Source organism: Stylophora pistillata, chromosome 3 (assembly GCF_964205215.1).
Source record: "Stylophora pistillata chromosome 3, jaStyPist1.2, whole genome shotgun sequence".
Classification (NCBI taxonomy): Eukaryota; Metazoa; Cnidaria; class Anthozoa; order Scleractinia; family Pocilloporidae; genus Stylophora; species Stylophora pistillata.
This window is the reverse complement of record NC_142521.1, coordinates 48,790,704-48,812,838: the sequence shown is the minus strand read 5'-3', so window position 1 is coordinate 48,812,838 and position 22,135 is coordinate 48,790,704. Positions and strand designations below refer to the sequence as shown.

Sequence of the window (22,135 nt, the reverse complement as noted above, 5' to 3'; positions counted from 1 at the left end):
TAAATGGGGAGAAAAGTATTGTGCTGTGACACTAAACAACTCTGGAGTACCAGTGGTTATCTGTCAGAAAACAGGGTAGGGGTGGAAGGGAGAATATGTTGGGAGATGAGGAGCAAGACTTGCAAGATAGTCTAGGGGTTGTTTCTCAAAAGACCTGCACCAAAACCGTGTTTTATTACCACAGTTTCTGGAATAGTCTTGGCTCAAAATCCAATCCAAAGTGTTTTCTCTCCTGACATCCCCACTGCTGAATTTTTAAAACAATTGATACATTAATATTAAGTGTAAACTCAGGTCTTTGGGATATGAAATTACCGGGGTCCCTGGTTAGATTATGCTCTTGGAGACTGGGGTCAGTCTACTATAACCTGATCACTGTTGCTACTTGCAATTTGTGATCTCCATGACTTCTCTCAGTAATTAGAACATTTCTGGCTAAGATTGACAAGAAATCAGTCCTGCAGGTCAATATTCTTTGCAAGTGGTCACACTTCATGCCTCACCAATCTCTGCAAATAGATTTCTCTTGAAACTAGACTGTTACTAACATGAAAGCCATGCAAAATTTGGCAGAGACAGCCTTGAGAACAGGCTTGTTTCTTTTTTTGCACACCTTCCTCTCCATGCAAGCGACTTGAATGCACACACCGCTTGTTTCTTTTTTTGCTCGCCTTCCTCTCCATGCAAGCGACTTGAATGCACACACAGCTTGTTTCTTTTTTTGCACGGCTTCCTCTCCATGCAAGCGACTTGAATGCACACACAGCTTGTTTCTTTTTTTGCTCGCCTTCCTCTCCATGCAAGAAACTTGAATGCACACACCGCTCCCCTCCCCCAAAAAGAAGTGCATTCCTGCAAGCTGTAGTCATTTGGTAGGAATAATAAAGCAGATGAACTCTGCACCATCATCCTGACATGTTATTCAAGCAAACCACTGAAAGTGCTTCATTTTTTAAAATTTCCTTTACTTGAAAAGAGGATGCTATCATCACTGAAAATAACCAACATTTATTATTAACTATATCAAAACTTTACATTATCTATCTTTGACAATTTAGTTGCAATTTTTCAGTGCAATGTTGAGCAGTCTTTCATTAAAGATCATTATAAAACTAACATCAATCCATATTTCACTACTTCTGTCTATAAAACAGTTCACAAGAAAGAAAAAAAGCATTTAGTGCAGCACATCTACAAGAGGAACTGTCCATCAAGATTTATCCTATCAATTTTATGTGTTATACTTAACAATAATACACGAGTTTATTTCTTTTGAGGGAGAGTAAAATAAAATATGTTACTTGGCAGCTAGTGATGAAATCATGATCTAAAATATGAACTTTACTGAAGGAATGTTTCTTGTAATACAATGAGCTAGCATATGGTTACTTTCAATTTTAAAAATATAAGTTGTGTTGTGGATATGAATCAAGAAAGTTGTTTGAGAGGTAAACCATTTGAATTTCTATAAAACTTTCACAAGTAACAGCATAAACTAAATAACTAAATCCTTGAGATGACTGTACATAGCACTTAATTAAACTATATGAAAAAGAAAGGTTATCATACATGTGACACAAAAGTTATGATTCAGAAAATTTTTGGTTATGTACGCAAAATGCATCATATTCTCTGTCAGTTTATTTTTCTAGTTTCAGCCTTAAAGGTATTTAAATTTTAATTTTTTCCAAAGACTTAACTTGCAGGGAACTCTTAATTTTGTGGAAAACAAAATAAGTTTTCACTGACTGATCAATTTGAGGATAGTCAATCATATTAGTTCCCATTAAGAATTGAAATGAAGTCCACAGCATTTTAATCCTGTTGAGAATTTGAAAACATAGTCTGACTGAAAATAAACTACAAAAAGAAATTGATTCTCAATCATACACCAAATCCTTTAAAAATACTTAGTTAAATGAAAAGATGAAGTGATAAGGAGACATATCATCAAAAACAAAGCACTCCCATAAAGAATTGTATCAGAAACACACAGAACCCTGCTATTAATTTCAATTTATGATTCTGAAACCTTCCTTCACACTTTCTCAGGATTTGTCTTTTAATGTAAAAATGAGTTTTTTGACATGTATAAAGTACAAAAATACACTACATTAACACCAAGCAATACCTTTGAGTATGTTTGAAAAGTCAACTCTAGCAAAACAATCTACACGTCTTTGTTCATCCAAATAAACACATGTACAAAACATATCCTTAAATTGATGAAAGATTCATACACGACTCTGAATACATGGACATGTTCACCACCCTGCACTTAAATAACAGAAAGTCTGAGAATTAGCATCACACTGGCCTTTTCACTCAAACTGCAGTATATCATCATCAAAACAGCTATCTACAAGTAGGAACAAAGAAAACAGATCAATATCCCCTTTTATTACACGACTCGGGCAGTCAGAGGGCCAATAACTAAAATCAACCAATCAAAATGATCTATTGCCAGTCAATATTCTCTCAGTATTGGACAGGGCACTGTCCCGAATGATACCGCACTTGTGTCCCTTTGAACTTCAGTCGTATAATAAATCTCTTATTAACCAAGCTTGCTCGGGACCGTACTGGAAGAATATCGGCCCTCAGTCTTTTTTTGTACACACCTCGCTGCACTCGGTCCGTACTGTCAAGACCTCAGGCCAATATTCTCCCAGTATGGCCCTTGTGCTTGGTCAATAAGATATATATCAAACATTTAAGTCATGACCTTGCTAAAGCCTCTGAAACTATGTACAGTGTTTCCTAGGAGGTTCACTTCATGATTGACTGTAGTATAAGAAGACACATGTTCAAAATTGAATCTACAACCTCCTAAGCTTGTATGTTATTGAAATGTGTAGCACTACTGGGATTATCTTAAATTGCTCTAACTGTAATTACACATAAAATTAATCTAATGGTATCTGTTAATAACACTGATTGCATATCAAATAAAGAAACAGTGCTAACATTCAGTTTGCAATAACATAAACTGCATTCAAGTACCTAAAGAAAACTCTCCAGCTATGGAAAATAAATGACAGACAGAACTGAGAATAGATATTTAGATATTAAGACTAAACTTCATCTGAAACAACTCTTTGCAATTTGACTTAAAACTTATGTTGACATTCAGCATGATACATGTATAAGTGAATGCAGAAATGAAACAATTAGCAATTAATTTTTTTGGACTTAAATTTTACATTTTTCCACCATGAAAATTACTGATTTAAGCTTCTTAGCTTCCTGCCATAAACTAAAGAAGATTATTAGGTAACACCAAATGTGTTACCATGAAAAGCTAAGTTTGCCCTAACACCAAATCAGAGTTTTTACAAATATACACTACCAAAACATTTTGTCACACAAAGTGAAAGACAACTAAACTTTATCCTTGTTTGTGAGTTTTTCTATAAGTTCCTGAAGTGGTGCAAGCTCTCTTTTGTCAACAAGACCAAACTCTTGAACAAAGAACATGAAATGCTTGAAGGAAGTGTTTAGATGCGCCTCTTCACCAAGTCCTACAATATGGAGGAAGTGTTGGTGGTATATGTGTGCATACACCCTGAACAGTCGTTTGAGGATTGTCTTGGCAATGGACAAAAAGTTCTTTGGGAATGGAACACCTGTTGTGAAAGAAGAAACAAATTTCAAGGAAAGCAAAGAAGGAGCAGTGGCCGTGGATAGACAAAGAAACCTGGTTGAGTTCATGAATGGATTTAATCCTTTCTTTGAGGATATCCATATTTCAAAATGCATCATCAGAGCTATGAACCATTATATACATACTAAGATTATCAGTTGAGTGAGATACACAACAAGTTTGGTGACTTAGTTTTGACCATAAAATAATGGTATTGTCAGGAGCAACTTTCCTCGTTTCCAATGGTAACTCAATTAGCCATGTTTGTCAAGATTCTAATATCAAAATGTGGTCACCAAACTACTCTTACGCCCCACAAACTGAAAATCATAATAACCTTGTAAGAAAACTGTCTTCAAATCTGAATAATGAGGATGCTTGTCACATTTAAAGATAAGGAGAGACTTGCCAAAAAGTTCTCAGTACCTCAGTTAATTTACCGTTCAACCTCACAAACCAAAATGGGTCACATGAAACCCAGGTTCTTTTTTTTCTAACATTACTACAATCGCTGCTATTAAAACAAAGTTACTATGTCTTACCTATTTTTGAAGGAAAGAGGGTCTCATCATCTAGCTGATCCTGAACCCATGTCATAAGGTAATCAATGTATTTTGGAGCTGAACATTTAATCGGTTTTTTGATTGTTGTTCCATCTGCCCAATGGTATTCATACCTAAAAGGTTAAAAGGAAACAAAACAACTCTCTGAAAGCAGTATGATAAGTATCTGAAAAGTGGAATCCTCAAAAGGAAATAGTATAGAGGTAAACCTCTGAAATCTGTAACTATTTTCTTTACTTTCTGTTATGAAGATTACTGTAAAAAGATGCGAGGCCAGCAGATTGCAATCTATCATACAATAATACTTGTCCACTCCACCTGGTACAGAGGACAATGGACTGCATTTGGCAGTACTTATATGGTTTTCTTGCCAAGGTTTGTACACATACCCTTGCACAAAATCAAAAACATTTTCCAGACTAATTCTTCACCATTTTTAGCTATTTATCACACTTTCCATTGTGAGTAAATTCAAAATGCATGGGCCTAATAGTGGTTATTTAGAGGTTTTCAAACAATTGAAATTGCTTCAACTGAGCTCATATTATTTTAGTGCAAAGAAGAGAAAATTGTTCTTTGTTTTTTTTTTTTTTTAGTTTTTACACAATTCAATTTCTCTTCTGATGAGTATTCTTGGGGTCAGTGAAAAACATGCACTTAAGTTATCGCTTTGGCTCAAACTTGGACATACAGCAGTAACATCGTGATATTTTGGAAAAGGAACAAAACAGAAATTAAGTCAATAATTATATGATTATCACTCTTAATGTGTACACTCACTTTGGACCAGCAGACATGACAGCACAAGACTCGACAGTACAGAACTCTGTTATCGTTCCATATAACATATTGATTTGATTGAAGAAATCCACAGCTAAGTTAAAAGTGAAAGTAGGTGATTACTGACTTGAAACTGAGATACATCAACTCTGATGTGGAAGAAAAAACAAGCAAAACGCCAAAGAAGTAACATATCAAATTTCTGTGGGAATAAACATCGCAAATGTTTTAAAAATACAAACAGCGAACAAGAATTAATGACATATAACTTACTATTTACAGCCACCCATTCGTTAAGGTCTTCTCCTTCAGGTAACATAACCGCAAGACGAAGGTTTCCGCTTCCAAGAGTTGCGGCGGCGTGTTTCATCAAATCATATTGGTGAGTCCCTTCGGGAATGTTTTTCTTGGGTTTAAAGGTTTTTGTCGAACGGCCACCGCTAAAAAATCAACGAATATCATCCTTAGCTAAATAGTTTAGTTCACTTCACTGTTGGACGTATCCTCAATTTATATACCCACATACAAGAAAACTTTGCTCTGATACTATCGATAATCGAAGAATATTTTCTGTACTGCTGCCAAAAACAAAGATTGTGATGCCTAAGTCATTATGAAATCATTGAAACTCACAATAGGAAGCTCATCCTGTTTGTAAATCAGCGTAAAACTTCCAATATTTATTACGCAGTGAACCTCTGTGCAAGTCAAAATGGCGACCTTCAAAGGATGCCTCGTTTTCGCGATTGCTTGGTGTGAATCACAGCGATGATGTCATCACATCAAGGACATTCCAGAAGGTCAACATATGCTTTAGCAATTAACAAATTTTTGGTACTCATTAACAAAAATTATCCTAGCTTTCAGAACCTGTGAGACCAGTAACTGGCTTTAGCACGGAATCTCTCAAGTCTGTTCTACATATTATTATCCTTGAGTTCCTAAAATGCGCACCTTTATTCAGATTTTGAGATTTCATTTCAGTTGTGGTTGAAATTCTATTTCCGGGTTACGAAGTCTTTGTCCAATGTCAATCCCATGACAACATCATCAAGTCCAAATATACAAAGTACATAGAAACTGAGTACTCGTTCATGAAAAACAAACTCGCGACCTTCGAATGAAAACTCCCTGAAAATCTTGAATGGAAATAAATTTCATTGATACGGATTCACTCTAAAGTAAGAATTAATTGATTCTCGTGGAAGTCTTGTCTTTTGATATAAATGCCGGTTGTCATCAAAATCTGTTTCGATTTGAAGCAATTTAACTATTAGGAGACCAACAGATCAAGTGAACAAAGGGGAAAGCAAGGGGCACTTGTTCCTCGATTTTTCGTTCCAATGATCTACTTGCTACGATAATCGATGTGCCCTGGGAACGAGAGTTGCGTATGTTCGTCTGGTGGCTTGCAACCAATCTCTAGAGACACAGGTAACAATGGTGAAAGGAACAGGGATGGTGGACGAACAAAAGAAGCTAATGAAATATCTCTTTCTACTGCGAGGATCGTGCATCATACGGAAATATCTCTTGTTTACGTCCACCGACAGGGCAGCAATGACGTAACGTGCAAACCACCTATGAAGTGCAAACAATATCACGGAAACAAGTCATGTAGTATTTAATCCTCGAGAGTATGAAGTGCATAATGACTGTTCCTCAGCTGAAACACATGGTGTTACACTCAAATGAAAATGTTGGGGCCTGAAATTCCTCTTCAGTCCAATGAATACCTTAAAATGTGGGGAAACCCACGAGCGACCATAAGCGGTTACAAAATAAATTAAATAACCTTTCTAGCGGAAGAATTCATAGGAAATGCACCCTTCCTTCACTGTAAGGGTAAGTAAACCTTTACTAAAGTGTCGATGTGTTTAGCCTAGATGGACTAATTGGGGACACCAATAAAATAGCAACGCTAATGTACAATTTGAAACACTGTTTCCTTCAATAATTCCCTCTGCGGTTTCTGCTTCAGCTTAAAAAAGGTGTTTTGCGTTGAAGTTCTTGATGCTCTCTCACTGCTCATTGACGATGGAGTTCGACGATGTAGTTCTACACTCAAGTGAGGCTTACCACTGTCTGGACAAAGAAATTTGAAAATAATGAACCCTTTACACCCCAACATTACTATGCTTATTCTCCCCACTGTTCTCTTTACATTTCTCTTAGGTACTTAAAAGGAGAATTTGTTTAACTATCAAGAGACTTATATGAGAACGATCCAAGAGACTCTTAGTTGGCGATTATTTAATTTTTTTTCTTGTATTCAAAGGTGATACTATGATACTGCAAGGAGAAATTTGAAAACCAGTTATTCTTAGGGGTTAAAGGGCTAACACTAGCTAAGGGAGAAAATAGGATTTCCCGTGGACTGAAACAACGGGCCGGTTAATTTTTATCGAGGTCACCCTAACTACGGGTTAAAGCAATCAGTGGGGCTCTGGCTTTCTTTACAAGAGGGTTGATTTAATTAAATAAATGTCCTTCCGCTGTTAGCATTCGGCCTTGTGACATTGTTCCCAACAATAAATGAGTAGATAACAGATTCAGCGAAATTGAAGGTTGTTTAGGACGCGGCTTTGTTAAAACGAAGGCTAAACTTTGTTTAAATAACCGGCGCAAGGGGTTCCTGACATAAACAAAAAAACAGAATGGCTCTTTGTGTGACTTTCTGAAGGTCTTCCTGCTTAGGGGAGAATTTACGTTTCGGGCATCCCAACCAAAGTATTTCGATGTTAATTTTGGTTGTTTTGGACGCTCCACCTGGCTTTCTTGCAAGTTCTACATTATTTTTTCGAAATACACAACCAGTAATTTCAGTTATGGTGACGAGCTACTGTCAACCAAAAGGTGCAACAACAATTCAGAGGGTTACCAAAGCTCACAGTGCAGACGCCTTATCAGGGCGAGTTCACGCTAAGGAGCGCGCGATAGTTTGTTCAGCCGACCACGTTTGATTTGGAGTTTGAGTCGACGATGAGGGAGGTGGAGGAAAAGGCAAAAATATACTTACTCCCCTACCCTTACCCCCTTCCTTGTTTTTTTTCACTGTCGCTCACCCCCTTGGTAAACATTTCTTTCATTCCCCAGCCTTCCCCTTCAATTAAAGTCAAAGATGACGGCCATAATTTTCGCTTAGAAAATACTGAGCACTCACTCGAAAAAATTACGGTAACCAGGTCTGGTGGATTACAAGTGGAAACGGAAGAGTTGCGCAAATAGCACTGCTGTAAATAAATCGATTTATTACGAACCCATATGGGTCCCAGAAAGTTGAAAAAAAAGTTCACACATACTTTTATTAACATTACTTTCCTTGCACTAAATGAAAACCTGATAAATAGCTTCAATATGTTGAGAAACTCATGGCAAGTTCCTTCCTTTTTCTCATACACGGCAAAGGTTTATATGAAGTTACTACAGTCAGTACATACGTGTATATATTTTAGAACAAATACGATTTGAAAGGCATATCTTGGATAAAAAGGAAAGAGTGCCTTTCACAAAACATGACAAGCTAGCTACTTTGTAGAACTGAACGTTACGTAAAGTAAGGGGAAAAAAGTAATGTTCATGGTATGAAAATCAGTGACAAGCAACTTAAAGCTTGTAAAATAATATACAGGGATCTAACACGACACAAGGGTTACATATGCAAATGTCCTTTGTATGTCATCGTAGTTAAAAAAGAAAAAAATCACTGATATCCAGGATAAGACACCATGCCTGGGTTGGCTGTGGCTTGGGGCTCCTGCTTAATTTGAGTCTGCATGCCACCAAAGAATGATCCTCCAGCTGATGCCCCATATGCTGAGCTGTCTGTATATGCCGTCTGTTGCTGTTGTTGTTGTTGCTGCTGCTGCTGCTGCTGCTGCTGCTGATTAAAAGGAGTGTTCTGTTGAGCAGGATTGCTAAAGGCTGCCGGAGTTGCATAACTGGCTGTGTTCATTGCTGTGTTCATAGCTGTATTCATGCCAGTGTTCATGCCAGTGTTCATGCCAGTGTTCATGCCAGTGTTCATTGCTGTATTCATCCCGGTGTTCATTGCTGATGACATCTGCCCTCCATAACCTGATGCACCATAGTTAGTACTCTGCCCATAGTTAGACTGTGAGGCAAAGTTTCCACTGCTGGGAGCAGAACCAAACCCAGCAGAGGCAGTGTTACCAAAGGTGTTGCCTTGGTTGCCAAAATTCCCACTGCCACCACCTTGCAACTGATTGCCAAAGCCGCCTTGCTGTTGCTGCTGCTGGTTGTTGAAGCCAGTGTTCTGGTTTCCTTGGCCACCAAATCCTCCCATGTTACCTTGGTTGTTAAAGCTATTTCCACCACCACCACCACCACCACCAAAGTTGTTAAAGTTGCCGCCATCATTAAAATTTCCTCCTCCACCGCCAAAATTTCCTCCTCCAAAGTTATCTCCTCTGAAGTTACCACCTATTGACAAGATAGGAAAGTTAGTTTTAACATACTGTTTAAGAAATTATAGATAAACTTCTTTAAAGTAATTGGACATAGGAGGATGATGCTCTAAAGCAGTCAAGTCCGCCTTTCAGACTATTTGCTCCCACTGCCCGAGTTTGTACTGGTTTAAAATGCATTTCTGGATTTTGTTCTAGCACCCTATCCTTGTATTCTACAAGAACTGACTAGGGGTATTTATTGCTGTTCTAGAATACATTACAGGGCATAAATAACCTTTTTTCAAGTAGCCCTTGGCTCTTAAATATTTTAAAGTGATTGCCAATTAAAAAAAATTGGTCACCACTTTAAAACACATTGTACTAGATAGTGTCCAAAATTATGAAAGTGAATGGATGCTTGTCAACAATTAAAATCAACGAATCTTTATGGCCTTCCCTTTGAATCATGGATAACTTGCTCCTAAATCTTACATTCCCCAAAAATTACCCAGGCCCCAGCTCATGGAACAAGCTCATTATCTTAAACATTTAAACACATTCAATACCACCATCAAAACTAGTTGACACATTATGTTTGAGGAGTGCTAATTATGTGAAGAATAACAAGTGTGTTTCTACCACACACTAAATCATAAACAGATCCCCTTCCAAATTCAATGTTGGCTAAAAGTCCATGGAATCATGATACAACATTGTTTGGGAGAAGGGGCAAAATGGTTAACTCAATGTGGGTGAAAGAGATAAACTTGAGGTAATAGGGGGTTGAAAAGATGGGTGGAAATTATTTCTTACAATTATAGTTGCTCTTTGTTTCCTTCTTACTTGTTCTTTATCATGTGGAAAAGCCTCTTATACCACAAACATATCAAATGAAGATTTACCACATGAACTTGATGGCCTGCACAGCCCATGACAACGACCACAGTTTGTGCAGCCATCAGAATGTACGTCAAAAGTACATTTCAAGAACGCACTTGTTACAAGAAGGAATACAAACAGAGCATTCTGCAAGCCCTTTAATACAATCAACTAATAAACTGATCAGAAGACTTTTACAACCAATGGGTATTTAAAATAAATGTCTTGGCTTCTTAATTGAAAAAAAGAAATCTAGAAGTACCTCTTTATCCAGAACCTTCTAATGGTGTTTTGAAAACACTGTTATTGATCATTAATTTGATGACACTTCCAAAAAACAGAAAACTGAACCTTATCAGAATATCTTATTACCTTAATTTCATAACCAAGGAAAAAATCATTTTAAAACTCTTTTTTCAGGCCACAAAATGCTTCCTATTTCAAACACAGCTTTAAGATTGGTGTTTGCTTCCTTTGCTCTAAAGAGGACACCAGGATGGGTCTTATAAGAAACTTAAATTTAAAAAAATCCAAGATGCAATCATTGAACATGTATGTGCTGCTTTTTGGAATTGAAACAAACTTATCAACTTGAAGGAAGTTTGCTGCAGATCTATCATTAGGAATCCTAACAATCACCAACTCTCCAAGTAATGCATGCTGAAGCAATCTAGTTGCCACTTTGGCAAATAATTTTCAGGATTTGGTCCCCAAAGTGAAAAAGTTAGTTGCATTGGTGCCTGTACTAGGTGCAAGTTTATGCCCTGCATAACTCTTTATCCCTTTATCCCATTATCCCATTATTCCACTATTCCATTGCATAACTCATTATCCCATTGGAGTGACTAACATTAATTTCTTCTTGAAGTACCACTCCCAAAACAAAAAAAGGCTTCAAGAATAGAGGAAGCAATTATAAACTAAAGAAGCTCTTGACTATTATACATATTCTCCTTGTCAGTGAGATGGCAGGTGAAAGGAGAACAGTAAGGAGACTATTTGTTTTTATGCCAAGATGATAAGGGTTAAAACATGTATACAAATCAAGAAACTGTACTTACCACCTCCACCACCATGTCCACCACCAAAGTTGTGCCCTCCTCCTGAGCCACCCCACCCCTGGCTGTTTCCACTCTCAGGATTGGACCGCAAGAACAGCTCTATGTAACGATGACCTGAAAATAAGGCATGGTAATGAATTATGAGAATCAAAATCACTTCAATTTTCTTGAATGTATACAAGTGCTTATTTCAATGATGTAATGTTGATCATAAAGTGTTGCTTGCTACCAATTTTGCCCACCAAAAGCGACAAAGTTTAACCATGATTTTATTTTGAAACCTTAGTTCAACAACAATAACTTTCATCAAAGATTAATTCTTTGATCATTAGGAGGAAATAAAACTTCCTACCCATTGATGATTTGTTTTTCAACATAGCCGCTTGTGCATCTTCATGTGTTGCAAAGTCCACATCCACTTGCCCATTGAAAGAACCATTGTCATATTCCATCCATACACTAACAGGGTTAAGAGGCATAAAGAACTGTTTAACATCACTCTCCTTGGCAGCATATGGCAGTCCTCGCATGTGAACAGTGTGACCAGTGCTTGACATCATTCCAAAGTTACCACCTCCTCCACCACCCCTTCCATGACGAAATCCACCTCTGCCTGATCCTCTGCCTCCACGGCCACTTCGACTTCCTCCCCCGCGTCCACCTCCATATCCATTGAAGTCACCACCATAACCACCACCAAAGACTGGACCTCCAAGGTTACCTCTTCCCCTGTATCTGTATGGTAAAGAACTTTTTTAACCTTTTCACTCCCAATATCTCCTCAATTCTCTGCACTGTTTACTGTACATACCTTACAATTTAAAATGCAAGAGTTTGGTCTGAAATCAGTTGACATCCCCATGTTCACATTTTCTTACTTCTCTCAAATTTTCCACTCAAAAATATTTTAAGATTGTAAGGAGAAAGTCCTTCTTTTGGTCACTCCTGGAAGTGAAAACTCTCTCCAAAACATGTTTACAGGTAAGGCTAGGTGCTTCCTGAAACCCCTACCCAAATTTAGAGAATAAAATGAGATTTTACTCTCATCTGTTTTACATCAGCCAGAAAAATTATATTGGACCCAACACAACTGAGGAGTCAGAGGTCAGAAGTTCATCAAAATGCCTTACAATTCCTTCAAAATAAGAGATAACTGATGGTAGAAGTGACTTTTAACGTGTCCAAAAAAATCAATTGGTAATATATTTTTATGGAAATCCATACTTTGTATTTGCATTTCAAACGAGAAAGTGAAGAGAAAGACCAGTTAAATACATGTAGCTTGCCCTACACTGAAAAGAGGAAAATTACTGGAGTCTTTAGGGAGTCCCTGACATCATACTTCTTGATTTAATGCAACAGACCTTTGACTGGAATTGTTTGAAGTGACACCTTAACTATCTCACATTAATTACCTTCTTTCATTTCCACCTCCACCAAACCTTCCTCGTCCCCCACCAAAGCCTCCTGATCGGTCATAGGGTCCAGGTCTGGTTGACATCAAAGGTTTAAGTTTTGGGGCAGATACGTATTTGATATCTGTTTTTTTGCTTTTAAATATCTCAATGTATCTAGAAAAAGAGTTAAGCAGATATAGATTAGGGCATGTTCATTTAGTTGCAAGGAAATCATGTGTAATAGTAGCTACATGTACACAAGACAGATGTAAGTGCATGAAAGCTTTTCCTGCCGATTAAACCAATCACTGTAGGTAAAGGCTTACTAGCTAACAAGTTAATAGTAAAAAATGGAATATATAATGACTGACTGACAACATCTGTTTTTAAATAATTTAGAAATTGCCACATAACTTTGCATATTTATCCCTGACCCTTAACATAAATTCAGTCAGGTAGCTTCTGAGTCACTGCAACAACTAATCTGTTTAATTAAATTAGGACTGGAAAAAAAGCAGTTGAAACTTTGTGAACATGCAATTCAATTCAACCAAAACCATAAGAATATTCAGGAAATAAAAAATGCTACACTACAAGGCCCAATATCGCAAAAAACTGACAAAATGCTACATCAAGTATTAATAGTAGATTCTGTAAATAGTAACATGCAGAAATTAAACCGTGGGTGATTGAAAATGTGTGTATCACAGTTAGATATCCTTAAGTCTGCACAGCACATACATGTTTATAACATTCATTACAAATAAAAACCACACAAAAAAAATCGACTGTAAACTTGCTAAGAATTATGCTACAAAGTAGAACTACTGGTACTCTTAGTAGCAACAAACATTTTCAACGACACTTAAAAATCATTCCAACATGAAGATGATATGGCAAAAGTAGCAGACCATCATGGATTTAATTTGGATATATCAACAAAGTTAAAATGGTAAATGGGCCACCGTAATGATTACAAAAGCTGATGTTTCGAGCGTTAGCCCTTCACCGGAGCGATTTATGGATTTATCCTAATAAACCTGCCCCAAAAACTGACTGATTGAATATGAACAAAAAAGTCTTTTGGTCCTCAATAAAGTACTTGTGATCTTCAACTTCAAGAATTTACATTCCCTAATTTTTAAATCTCAAGTAACCACAAATTCCATATCAGGAGGACAATGCCATTCAAATTATAGATAACAGTGTAGGAAATAAAAGACAAAAAACAAACATCAACAACATCATCAGCATTGTTATCAGCCTTGATTAGTGAAATTCATAAATACACACAGAATACAGATCAGAATACCTACCTAGCAATGTTTCACAGTGCAATTTTATGCAGAATTAAAGAAATACATTTGTAGTTAGAGAATACCAAATGGTTTTATGTCGGAGAATGTCAGACAGTTCTATATCACATGAATTACTCTTAGGTGCATCCAGTAAAAATGATACACTATATAAATTTAAGAAATAAATTTGCACTGTGAAACACATGACAAACAAGTACTGTACAAAACCAACCAACCAACCAGAATAACAGTAAATAGAGAGTTGTGCCCATGGTCGCATTCAGACCCACCGCACCATAACTATCCCCACCTGTGCCCTATTGTCTCTTTGTTTTTTTTCAGAGCCTGCTGAGCTATATCAGGAGTAGCAAATTCCACAAAAGCATCCCCCGTGGTCTTCCCGTCCTCGTCAAGAGTGATTGTTATCCCATTGGGAACTATCTCCAGCCCTTTGAATTCCAGTAGAGAGCAAAGCATGTAAACCAACAACTATTACATACACCCAGTTACTTATGCAAGAGTTCCTACAGACAACTTGGAAATGGTGTTGATGAAAGCAGACAATTAATGGCAAGATTTGTTTCATTCCAAACAAGGTAAAAAATACAAAAGTTGGTCATTCTTAGCATTTCTGATAAGAGGATACCCAAACAAACTTGAGAATTTCACATATGGAAATATTTAATCCCATATTAACCTCCCTTCTCTAAAGCACTGAGGCAGAGGAAAAAATGCCTGCTTTCATCACTATGTTTTCAAATCAAAAGGCCTGATAAACAAAAAAGGGAAACAAAAAGTAAGCTTATAGGATTTCTACCTCTAAATCTTTGAACCCAAATCTCAACATGCAAATTAGTTTTTTCTGAATGATTTCTTCCATGCAACTCATAAAGATGAAATAAACAATTTTTAATATAAGAGAAAAATCGAGTTTCCAGATGACTCATAAAGTTTTATATATATATATATATATATATATATAGATATCTGCAGACAGTACTGTTTTGGCCTTCTGGGCCTCATCAGTGCAGTGCTGAAGCTAGGATGGGGGACAACCGATATGGTTACCCAAAACGATCCCACATTTGTGGTATCGTCTAATATAGAGCACATATATTTGCTGGCTAGTGATTGTTCTGGCTCTGTAGCATAGTAAAGAAAACATAAATTTCCATTTTTTTCAGGGAACATAATAAAGAAAACAAAAATTTGCTTTTGTTTCAGGGAAAAACAAATTTAATCATACAGTTCCACCCCAGCCTATTCAAATTATATCAAACTCGAGACCAGTGGGTTCAAATAAATATACTACACCTTACTTGAGACACATACTAAAAACACTGCTTGGACACAGTGGTCACATTGGGTGTAGAATTCAGTGCAATAACTCAACAAAGATGATACAAAGTGTACAGGAAGGGAATTCTTCTTTTTGGAGAACTTTTGGCCATAACAGGTCCTTGAATAGTTAACGTTCAAACATACAATTTGAGGATAAAACTCTGGTAAATAAAAGACCAGAAAAATCCTGAAATACCCTGCTAAACATCCCTTTTCATAACTCTTTGCTGATGTAGGAAGGAAAAAAATTAACGAATATGTTGAACCACAGCAAAATGAAATAATCATAAAAGTTTCCAATTTCAAATATTTCAAGTTTCCAAGCTCTTCAATAGTGTCAGTAAAAATTCAAAATCTTGTGAAATTGTTTTCCTAAACCTTCAAATTCCTTTATATAATGCTAATGCTTTTACTGATTAATGAAGTTTTAAAACCATAAAAAACTGCATTCCCCAAAGATGCATTCTATGGAAAGTCAAAATATTCATGTAGTTAATTTGAATTTTCAATCACTTTAGCAGCCACTTTCAAAAAAAAGCATAGCTTGTTTTAATTTTATTAATACACTTAACATTGAGGTACAACCCAATGTGACCACAAGAAAGAAGAAAACATCATAAAGAATATCAATAAACAAAAAAAGAAAGGTATTTTACCTGAAAAGAAGTGAGCAATCTCCTCTTTCGAGCAATTATAAGGCAGTCCTCTGAGTCGCAAAACAGTTTCATGACTTTGATCAGGAGGTTGTCCCATTCTCTTACATGTGAACTCCATTTCACCATTCTTACACTCAAACACCTCAACATACCTCTTGCCGATAAAGTTGTTACGTTTGCTCAAAGCTCTGTGGAAGGAGAAAAAAATGCATCAGTCAGATCATACTGAATCATGGCCTTCCTGTAACAAATTTTTATTTCAATAACGCCCAGCCAAATAGCCATGATTCCTTGACCAGGGTTAAAGATCAAAAGTTCTAACTTGAGACAATTTTGACATGATACATTAACTTGTTTATTGTTGTGTCTTCCTGTTGTTGTTGTCATTGTTTTTTTTTTCCTGTTCTTTATCAGCCAAACTTTTCCTGGAAAGGATACCACCTGAACAGATTACGAGTCTCATAGTTACCAATGCCATGCTGAGCTCTCTTTTTCAAATCTAGTAGGACTTTCATCATAAATGAGTCAACAGAAACTGCCTCCATAATGCTTATTTAAAATCATCTCCAGTGAGATATCAAGACCAAGAGTCACTTACAGCCTTTCAAAACAGATTAACTATTCCCCGGCATTTCTTATCGGCCAATATTGTTAGAAGAGAATCTAATCAGTTCAACCCACTTTCAAAACAGCACAGCTTACATTATTCTGCATGTCTTTTTTCTTTACTTACTTTTCCATATCTTCAAGAGATACAAGCTCTACAAAACATTCACCACTTGGACGTCCATCAGAACTGTAGGTGAAGTGAATACCATTTTTTGGGCCATCTCTAATGTTGCAACCTAAAAAACAAATTATAGGGTAAGTTGATGTGACAATTTTCTATACCACCAAAATTTGGAAACCTATTCCAACTTTTTAGATTTGGATACATTCTTGAGGTCTTGTGATAACAATAGCCTTTGCCCAGAAGCTTTCCTCCTAATTTACCTGCAATACACTAAATTAACTCTCACCTGAGAAAAATGTTGCAACATCATCTTCAGTTGCTGACCAAGGCAGCCCACGGGCACGGACAATAAATTGCTCTCTTGGTTCAGGGTTCATGTTGTCTGAATCTCCCTGCATGTCAAGACAAATTACTTGATGAAACACAAGAATCTTTTTTTTCCCTTGTTCTAGCCTTAGGGTAATTTTGCTTTAATCAAATACAACTAGTACATACTTCTACTCAAGATATTCCCTACGGTTACAGGGTTCTCATTAAGTGCCAGCAGCCGGCTAAAAAACCGGCTACTTTAAATTTAGAGCCGCCTACTTTTCGGTGATAAGCTTGCCTCCTTATTTTGTATCTGCACGTAGATTTCAAGGTTAAAAGTCGTGTGAGTCGAACGAGTAATACTTGAAAGCTGTTTTCAGCAGCAAAACGTATTACGCAATGCCAATGCGTGCCTCCTACCTTCTGCAAAATTCCACTGACCGGTGTTTGTTGTCAACAAGTGCGGTGTGACGTTCGGCATGTTAGAAGAAGGCAGGAATTCTTATTATGTAATTAATTATAGAGTACCCATGAGCAAAAGAAAACCCACTTCAAGCCAGCCTGGAATAGATCGATATTTCTGTAAATCACGAAGAACAGAGAGCCAAGTGGATGAAGGTGAAAAAACAGCCAGCGATAGCGATCGGCAAACACCAGCGATTCCCACAACGAGCAATTTAGCAGCACGTGTTGATGAAAATGAGAAAACAGCCGGTGATGTGGGCGATCGGCAAACACCAGCGATTCCCCCGACGAGTGATTCAGTGGCACGTGTTGATGAAAGTGAGAAAACCGCCAATAACAGCGATTGACAAACACCAGCGATTCCCACTACAAGTAATTCAGCAGCATGTGTTGATGAAGGAGACAAAACAGCCGAAAGCACAAACATCCATCCTCTGTTGTCACAGGTACAGTGTGAAGCGTTGATTAAAGAGTTTTTCACTCAAGGTAAACTTCACAACTACTATCCCTGTTTCAAAAAATGTTCAAAACTCACTGAGCAGGAATTGCAAAGAATCAAGCCTAAGAAGTTTAACCATGACTGGGTGGAAAAAATCGACAACTGGTGGCTTCGCTATGTCAAGGGGGAAGGAATGTTTTGTATCATTTGTAAAAAACATGGAGTTACAAATCCCCAGAACAAAACTTACAAATTTTCTGGAGTAGCATCTGACCGATTTAAGTCAGATGCTATTGAAACGCACAGGAAGTCAGGGCGTCATAAGAGTGCTTTAGAAGCAGAGATGATCTTAAGAATGTCTGTTTTCCACAAAGAGTTTGTTGAGAAAAAAGAAACCAAAATATCAGTCTTAGAGAAAGCCTTTTCAACAGCTTATTTTGTAATGAAAGAGTACTTGCCAAACAGAAAATTCTTCCCACTTATTAATTTTATAACAAATGTGATAGGGGTGGCTGAAATCAAATACTTTCAACATAGATCTGAAGGGTCTTTGACTGAAATCTTCTTGACAATTGGAAATGCTGTAAAAGAACTTACTTTGAAGAAGGTTAGAGCAGCAAGCTGTTTTGAATTAATGACTGATGAGAAGACAGATGTTAGTGTCACCTCTCAGGTGACACTAGCATCAAATAACTTTTGTCCAGTATTTTTGCACTCAAAGTGAAACAGTCGAGACAAGTTTTCTTTCTGCCCAGAATGTGCTGAAAGAACATGATGCAGCTACCGCACAGGAAATCTATGACTTGCTCAAAGAGGAGCTTCTCTCACCACAGTTAGGCATAAAAAATTTGATGGGGCTGGAAACAGATGGTGCATCTGTCATGGTAGGCAAAAGAGAGGGGGTAACTTCTAAACTAACGCGAGATAATATATGCATCATTGCTATACACTGTGTATGCCACAGGCTAGCTCCTGCATACATATACTGATTCTAATGAAGACACCAAATACATTCAAGATGTATCTGGGTTACTGAGACAAACGTGGAAGCATTTTGAGAACTCACCCAAGCAAATGGCACTATTGATGAAAGTACTAACAAATGTGAGTGAAGTGAGAGTGAGCTCAATCAAAGGCAAGTAGGTGTTGGCCAAAGAACTGAAAAAAGCTTGCAAAACTAGATGGCTAAGCTTTGACAAATTAGTAGAAGCTATGAAGCAACAGTACTGTGGTGTAATACAAACACTGCAAGAGTTAGATAGCATACACAATGATGCCACAGCAGCTGGCCTTTTAAAGAAGATGAAGAATGCAAAGTTTATTGGAGCATTGTACATTTTTGCAGAGGTTCTTCCAGTTCTTTCAAGTCTTTCCCACACATTTCAAAGAAGCAACATAAATTTCTCCCTTATTCAACCACAAATCAAAGCAACCAAACAACATTTGAACAGAATTGTTGAGGACGACATCCCTATGGACAAACTACAAGCAGATGTCGATAGCTTTACAAATCACATTTCCCCCACCTCGTATCAACAAATGCAAAGCCTTACACAAAAGTATGTGGCAGCTCTATCAAATAATTTGGATCAAAGATTTGTTTGAAGCTCTGTTATTAGTGCCCTCAGTACCTTTGATCCAGTAAATGTGCCAGCATATGAAGCTGATGGTTTTCAAGAGTATGGACATTCCAGTGTCAACATTTTAGCTAAACACTTTTTCCAGATTGAAACAGAAGAAGTCCAAAAGCTAAAATTAGAGAAGCTTCTAGCAGAGTGGTCTCATATGAAATACCATGTAAATGATAAAATTAAGAAGATGATTCCAATAGAAGTGAAGTCCGGTTCAAGTAGAACCACCACTACAGAATGGTTTCTTCTTCATCTCCTTAAGAATAAATTTTCCTTTGTTTGATTCTTCGCCCTCCTTCTCTACATTGCTGAAGTAGTTGTCAGTTTGCCAGTTAGTAATGTATGGCCAGAGAGGGGTGCCAGTGCAGTAAACGTTAAGACTCATCTAAGAAGCAGGCTCCAAAATGACATGCTGCAACCAATACTAGCTGTGGGAATAAATGGACCAGGTGTCCAGAGCTGCTTGCCCGTTGTAAAGGAAGCTGCCAGAGTCTGGCTTGAGGCAAAGGAGAGAAGAAAACTTCCAAAGGTACCAAAGTCAGATAATCCTACTTCAGAGCCATCTCTGGTGATTGTCCAGTGTGAAACAAAGGAAATGGGAGTGCAGTGTGAAAGGGAGGAGACAATTGCTGTTCAGAGTGGTACAACTGCAGATAGAGAGCATGTTGAAAATGTAAATGAGGAAGACCTTGATGAAGTTCTAGAGGCCCTTAATCTGCAATCAAAAGGTTCAGAGAGTGACACTGACTGTGACTCTGACTCTGCTTTTGGATCTGACACTGATGACTTGGCATTTTAGTTCTTTCTACCATGGTCAAATGCTGAGTCAAGCTAACTCTGTGTTAATAATTGTTTCAACCACTTTTGAGAGAATGAAACTAATTCAAATCAATACACACAAACAGTGACAAAAGGAGTTCCTATTTATATATTTTCTGCCTTGAATGGCCTTGACGTTCTATAAAACCTTTACTTTAATGGACTACTGCCCTTTTTGGGGTGTAGTCTGGTCCTATTATAAGGATTCCAAGAAAAGAAAGATGTTCAGTAAAATTTATGGTTGTTTCTAATAATTATTTATTTCTTAAAACCAAATTTGCTTGCCAAAAGGCTCAAAATGGCAAATCTAACCTTCCATATCTTGAAGTTTTTTGGAGGGGGGAGGGGAGGGGGCATGCTGCAAGAACCCCTTGGAGGCTCGTGCCTGTGGTACTCACTTCTCCCGCCGCCTACTTTTATATTTCAGCCGTCTACATCAAAACTTAATGAGAACCCTGCAGTTATCAAACTCCCCATAACACTGTTTCTATTTAGCACTCTCCTTCATTTGCAATTGTAATTTTGTCAGGTGCAATGAACCATTTCTCATCATTCCAAACTAAAAAAATTTACAACCTCTGGAAAGGCTCGGACATCCCTAAATCATTTGTATAGTTTAGTGTATACATACATGTTCCCTTCAAAACCCACAGTTCAAACCAATCAATGTAAAGGACAGCAGTGACCCTTCTTAGGCTCCTAGTTCCTTGAGTATACTACCAGAGTTGTAATGATACCGGAGAATTCTTCCCAGTTTGCATGTGAAAAACCACAAATTCTGCTCCATTGAATTATTTCCATAAAACACCTTCAACCAATTCTCCCCTTACCTATCCTTGGACAAGTTTATAAGGATCACACTTGTCTGGCTTAGAGATATTTGATAACATATCGGCTTTTTAAGGGAATAAAATCAAGTAAACTTGAGAAATTAACGGAAAAATCAATTTTACAAACCGTAAAAGGATATAATTTGCAAGAGCCTACATGCGGGAAAGAGGTTATTTTTTGGCCGAGCAGATCCAGCGTGGAAACTCTCTGATTAATTTGAATATTCAACTCTGTCTACTAGCAAATAAACGGGCAAAAAAAACGCATCTCTCCTAAAAATCAAACGTTGACCAATTTCCCATTCAGAAACCTATACAAATCTCATCAAATGTGTGCCAAGTCTAATATCATCTCGATCATAAAAGGCCGAGTTCACCGTCTATTCCTTGATGTCTATCTCTTACCCGTGAATTTGTTGATTTCATAATGCAAGATCTTTCAAATGATTTGTCTTGGTAGAGAAATTAAAATTTGGACAGCGTGTACCGCGTGAAATTGGAATCATACCTCGAACATAACTTGACATGCAAAACAAAACACCCGCGTTGAACACAAGGTCCCCGCTCGCTATGCGGATGAAAACGAATTTATCTCTAACTCGCTGCTCTCGGCGACGGCCTTAGCCAACACCAAAAGCGACAATTAGTGACTAGACCCTACCTCGGAGGTTTGGGAGTCGAGGCTTGTCATTATGAATGTTAGATATCTGTCAAGTTAGCGCAATGAGGGGTTCTTCCAACAAAATGGCGACCAAGCGACTATCCGAAAACCACGTGGTATGAGTGAGTACAACTGGGCATCACGGGATTTCAGAGTGAAAAGGCGTCACTGCTAAAACGGATGATGAGCCCAGGCTTCCACATCCTCGGTGACCCAGGGGC

General features: G+C 37.5%; 2 protein-coding genes and 1 pseudogene across 2 annotated transcripts; 1 reads left to right on the top strand and 2 right to left on the bottom strand.

The window, feature by feature from the left end:
- Window positions 1-3,181: 3,181 nt before the first annotated feature.
- LOC111337216 (MOB kinase activator 1B) lies at window positions 3,182-5,773 on the bottom strand. Its single transcript, XM_022943486.2, has 5 exons — window positions 5,620-5,773; window positions 5,260-5,426; window positions 4,987-5,080; window positions 4,186-4,319; window positions 3,182-3,626 (listed from the first exon to the last, which is right to left on the bottom strand). The coding sequence occupies exons 1-5, from the start codon at window positions 5,631-5,633 to the stop codon at window positions 3,382-3,384; spliced, it is 654 nt and encodes a 217-aa protein (XP_022799221.1). The 5' UTR covers window positions 5,634-5,773; the 3' UTR covers window positions 3,182-3,381.
- Window positions 5,774-8,648: 2,875 nt separating this feature from the next.
- Window positions 8,649-22,068, bottom strand: LOC111337194 (heterogeneous nuclear ribonucleoprotein H). The gene is made up of 9 exons (XM_022943449.2): window positions 21,915-22,068; window positions 17,047-17,152; window positions 16,761-16,872; window positions 16,028-16,215; window positions 14,341-14,479; window positions 12,751-12,906; window positions 11,688-12,070; window positions 11,336-11,449; window positions 8,649-9,429 (listed from the first exon to the last, which is right to left on the bottom strand). The coding sequence occupies exons 1-9, from the start codon at window positions 21,942-21,944 to the stop codon at window positions 8,690-8,692; spliced, it is 1,968 nt and encodes a 655-aa protein (XP_022799184.2). The 5' UTR covers window positions 21,945-22,068; the 3' UTR covers window positions 8,649-8,689.
- On the top strand, window positions 17,600-20,403 carry LOC148736548 (uncharacterized; annotated as a pseudogene).
- Window positions 22,069-22,135: the final 67 nt, after the last annotated feature.

What these genes read in the sequence shown, in the direction of transcription:
- LOC111337216 (XM_022943486.2), bottom strand. An exon ending in GTCATGTCTGCTGGTCCAAA is followed by an intron (nt 4,320 to 4,986) that starts GTGAGTGTACAC and finishes TTAACCTTTTAG; the next exon opens with GTATGAATACCATTGGGCAG. An exon ending in CCTCTTTCCTTCAAAAATAG is followed by an intron (nt 3,627 to 4,185) that starts GTAAGACATAGT and finishes CTTTCACAACAG; the next exon opens with GTGTTCCATTCCCAAAGAAC.
- LOC111337194 (XM_022943449.2), bottom strand. Translation starts at nt 21,944, where the DNA reads ATGACAAGCCTCGACTCCCAAACCTCCGAG. An exon ending in TCGACTCCCAAACCTCCGAG is followed by an intron (nt 17,153 to 21,914) that starts GTAGGGTCTAGT and finishes CTTGACATGCAG; the next exon opens with GGAGATTCAGACAACATGAA. An exon ending in GGAGGTGGAAATGAAAGAAG is followed by an intron (nt 12,071 to 12,750) that starts GTAATTAATGTG and finishes TTTACCATACAG; the next exon opens with ATACAGGGGAAGAGGTAACC.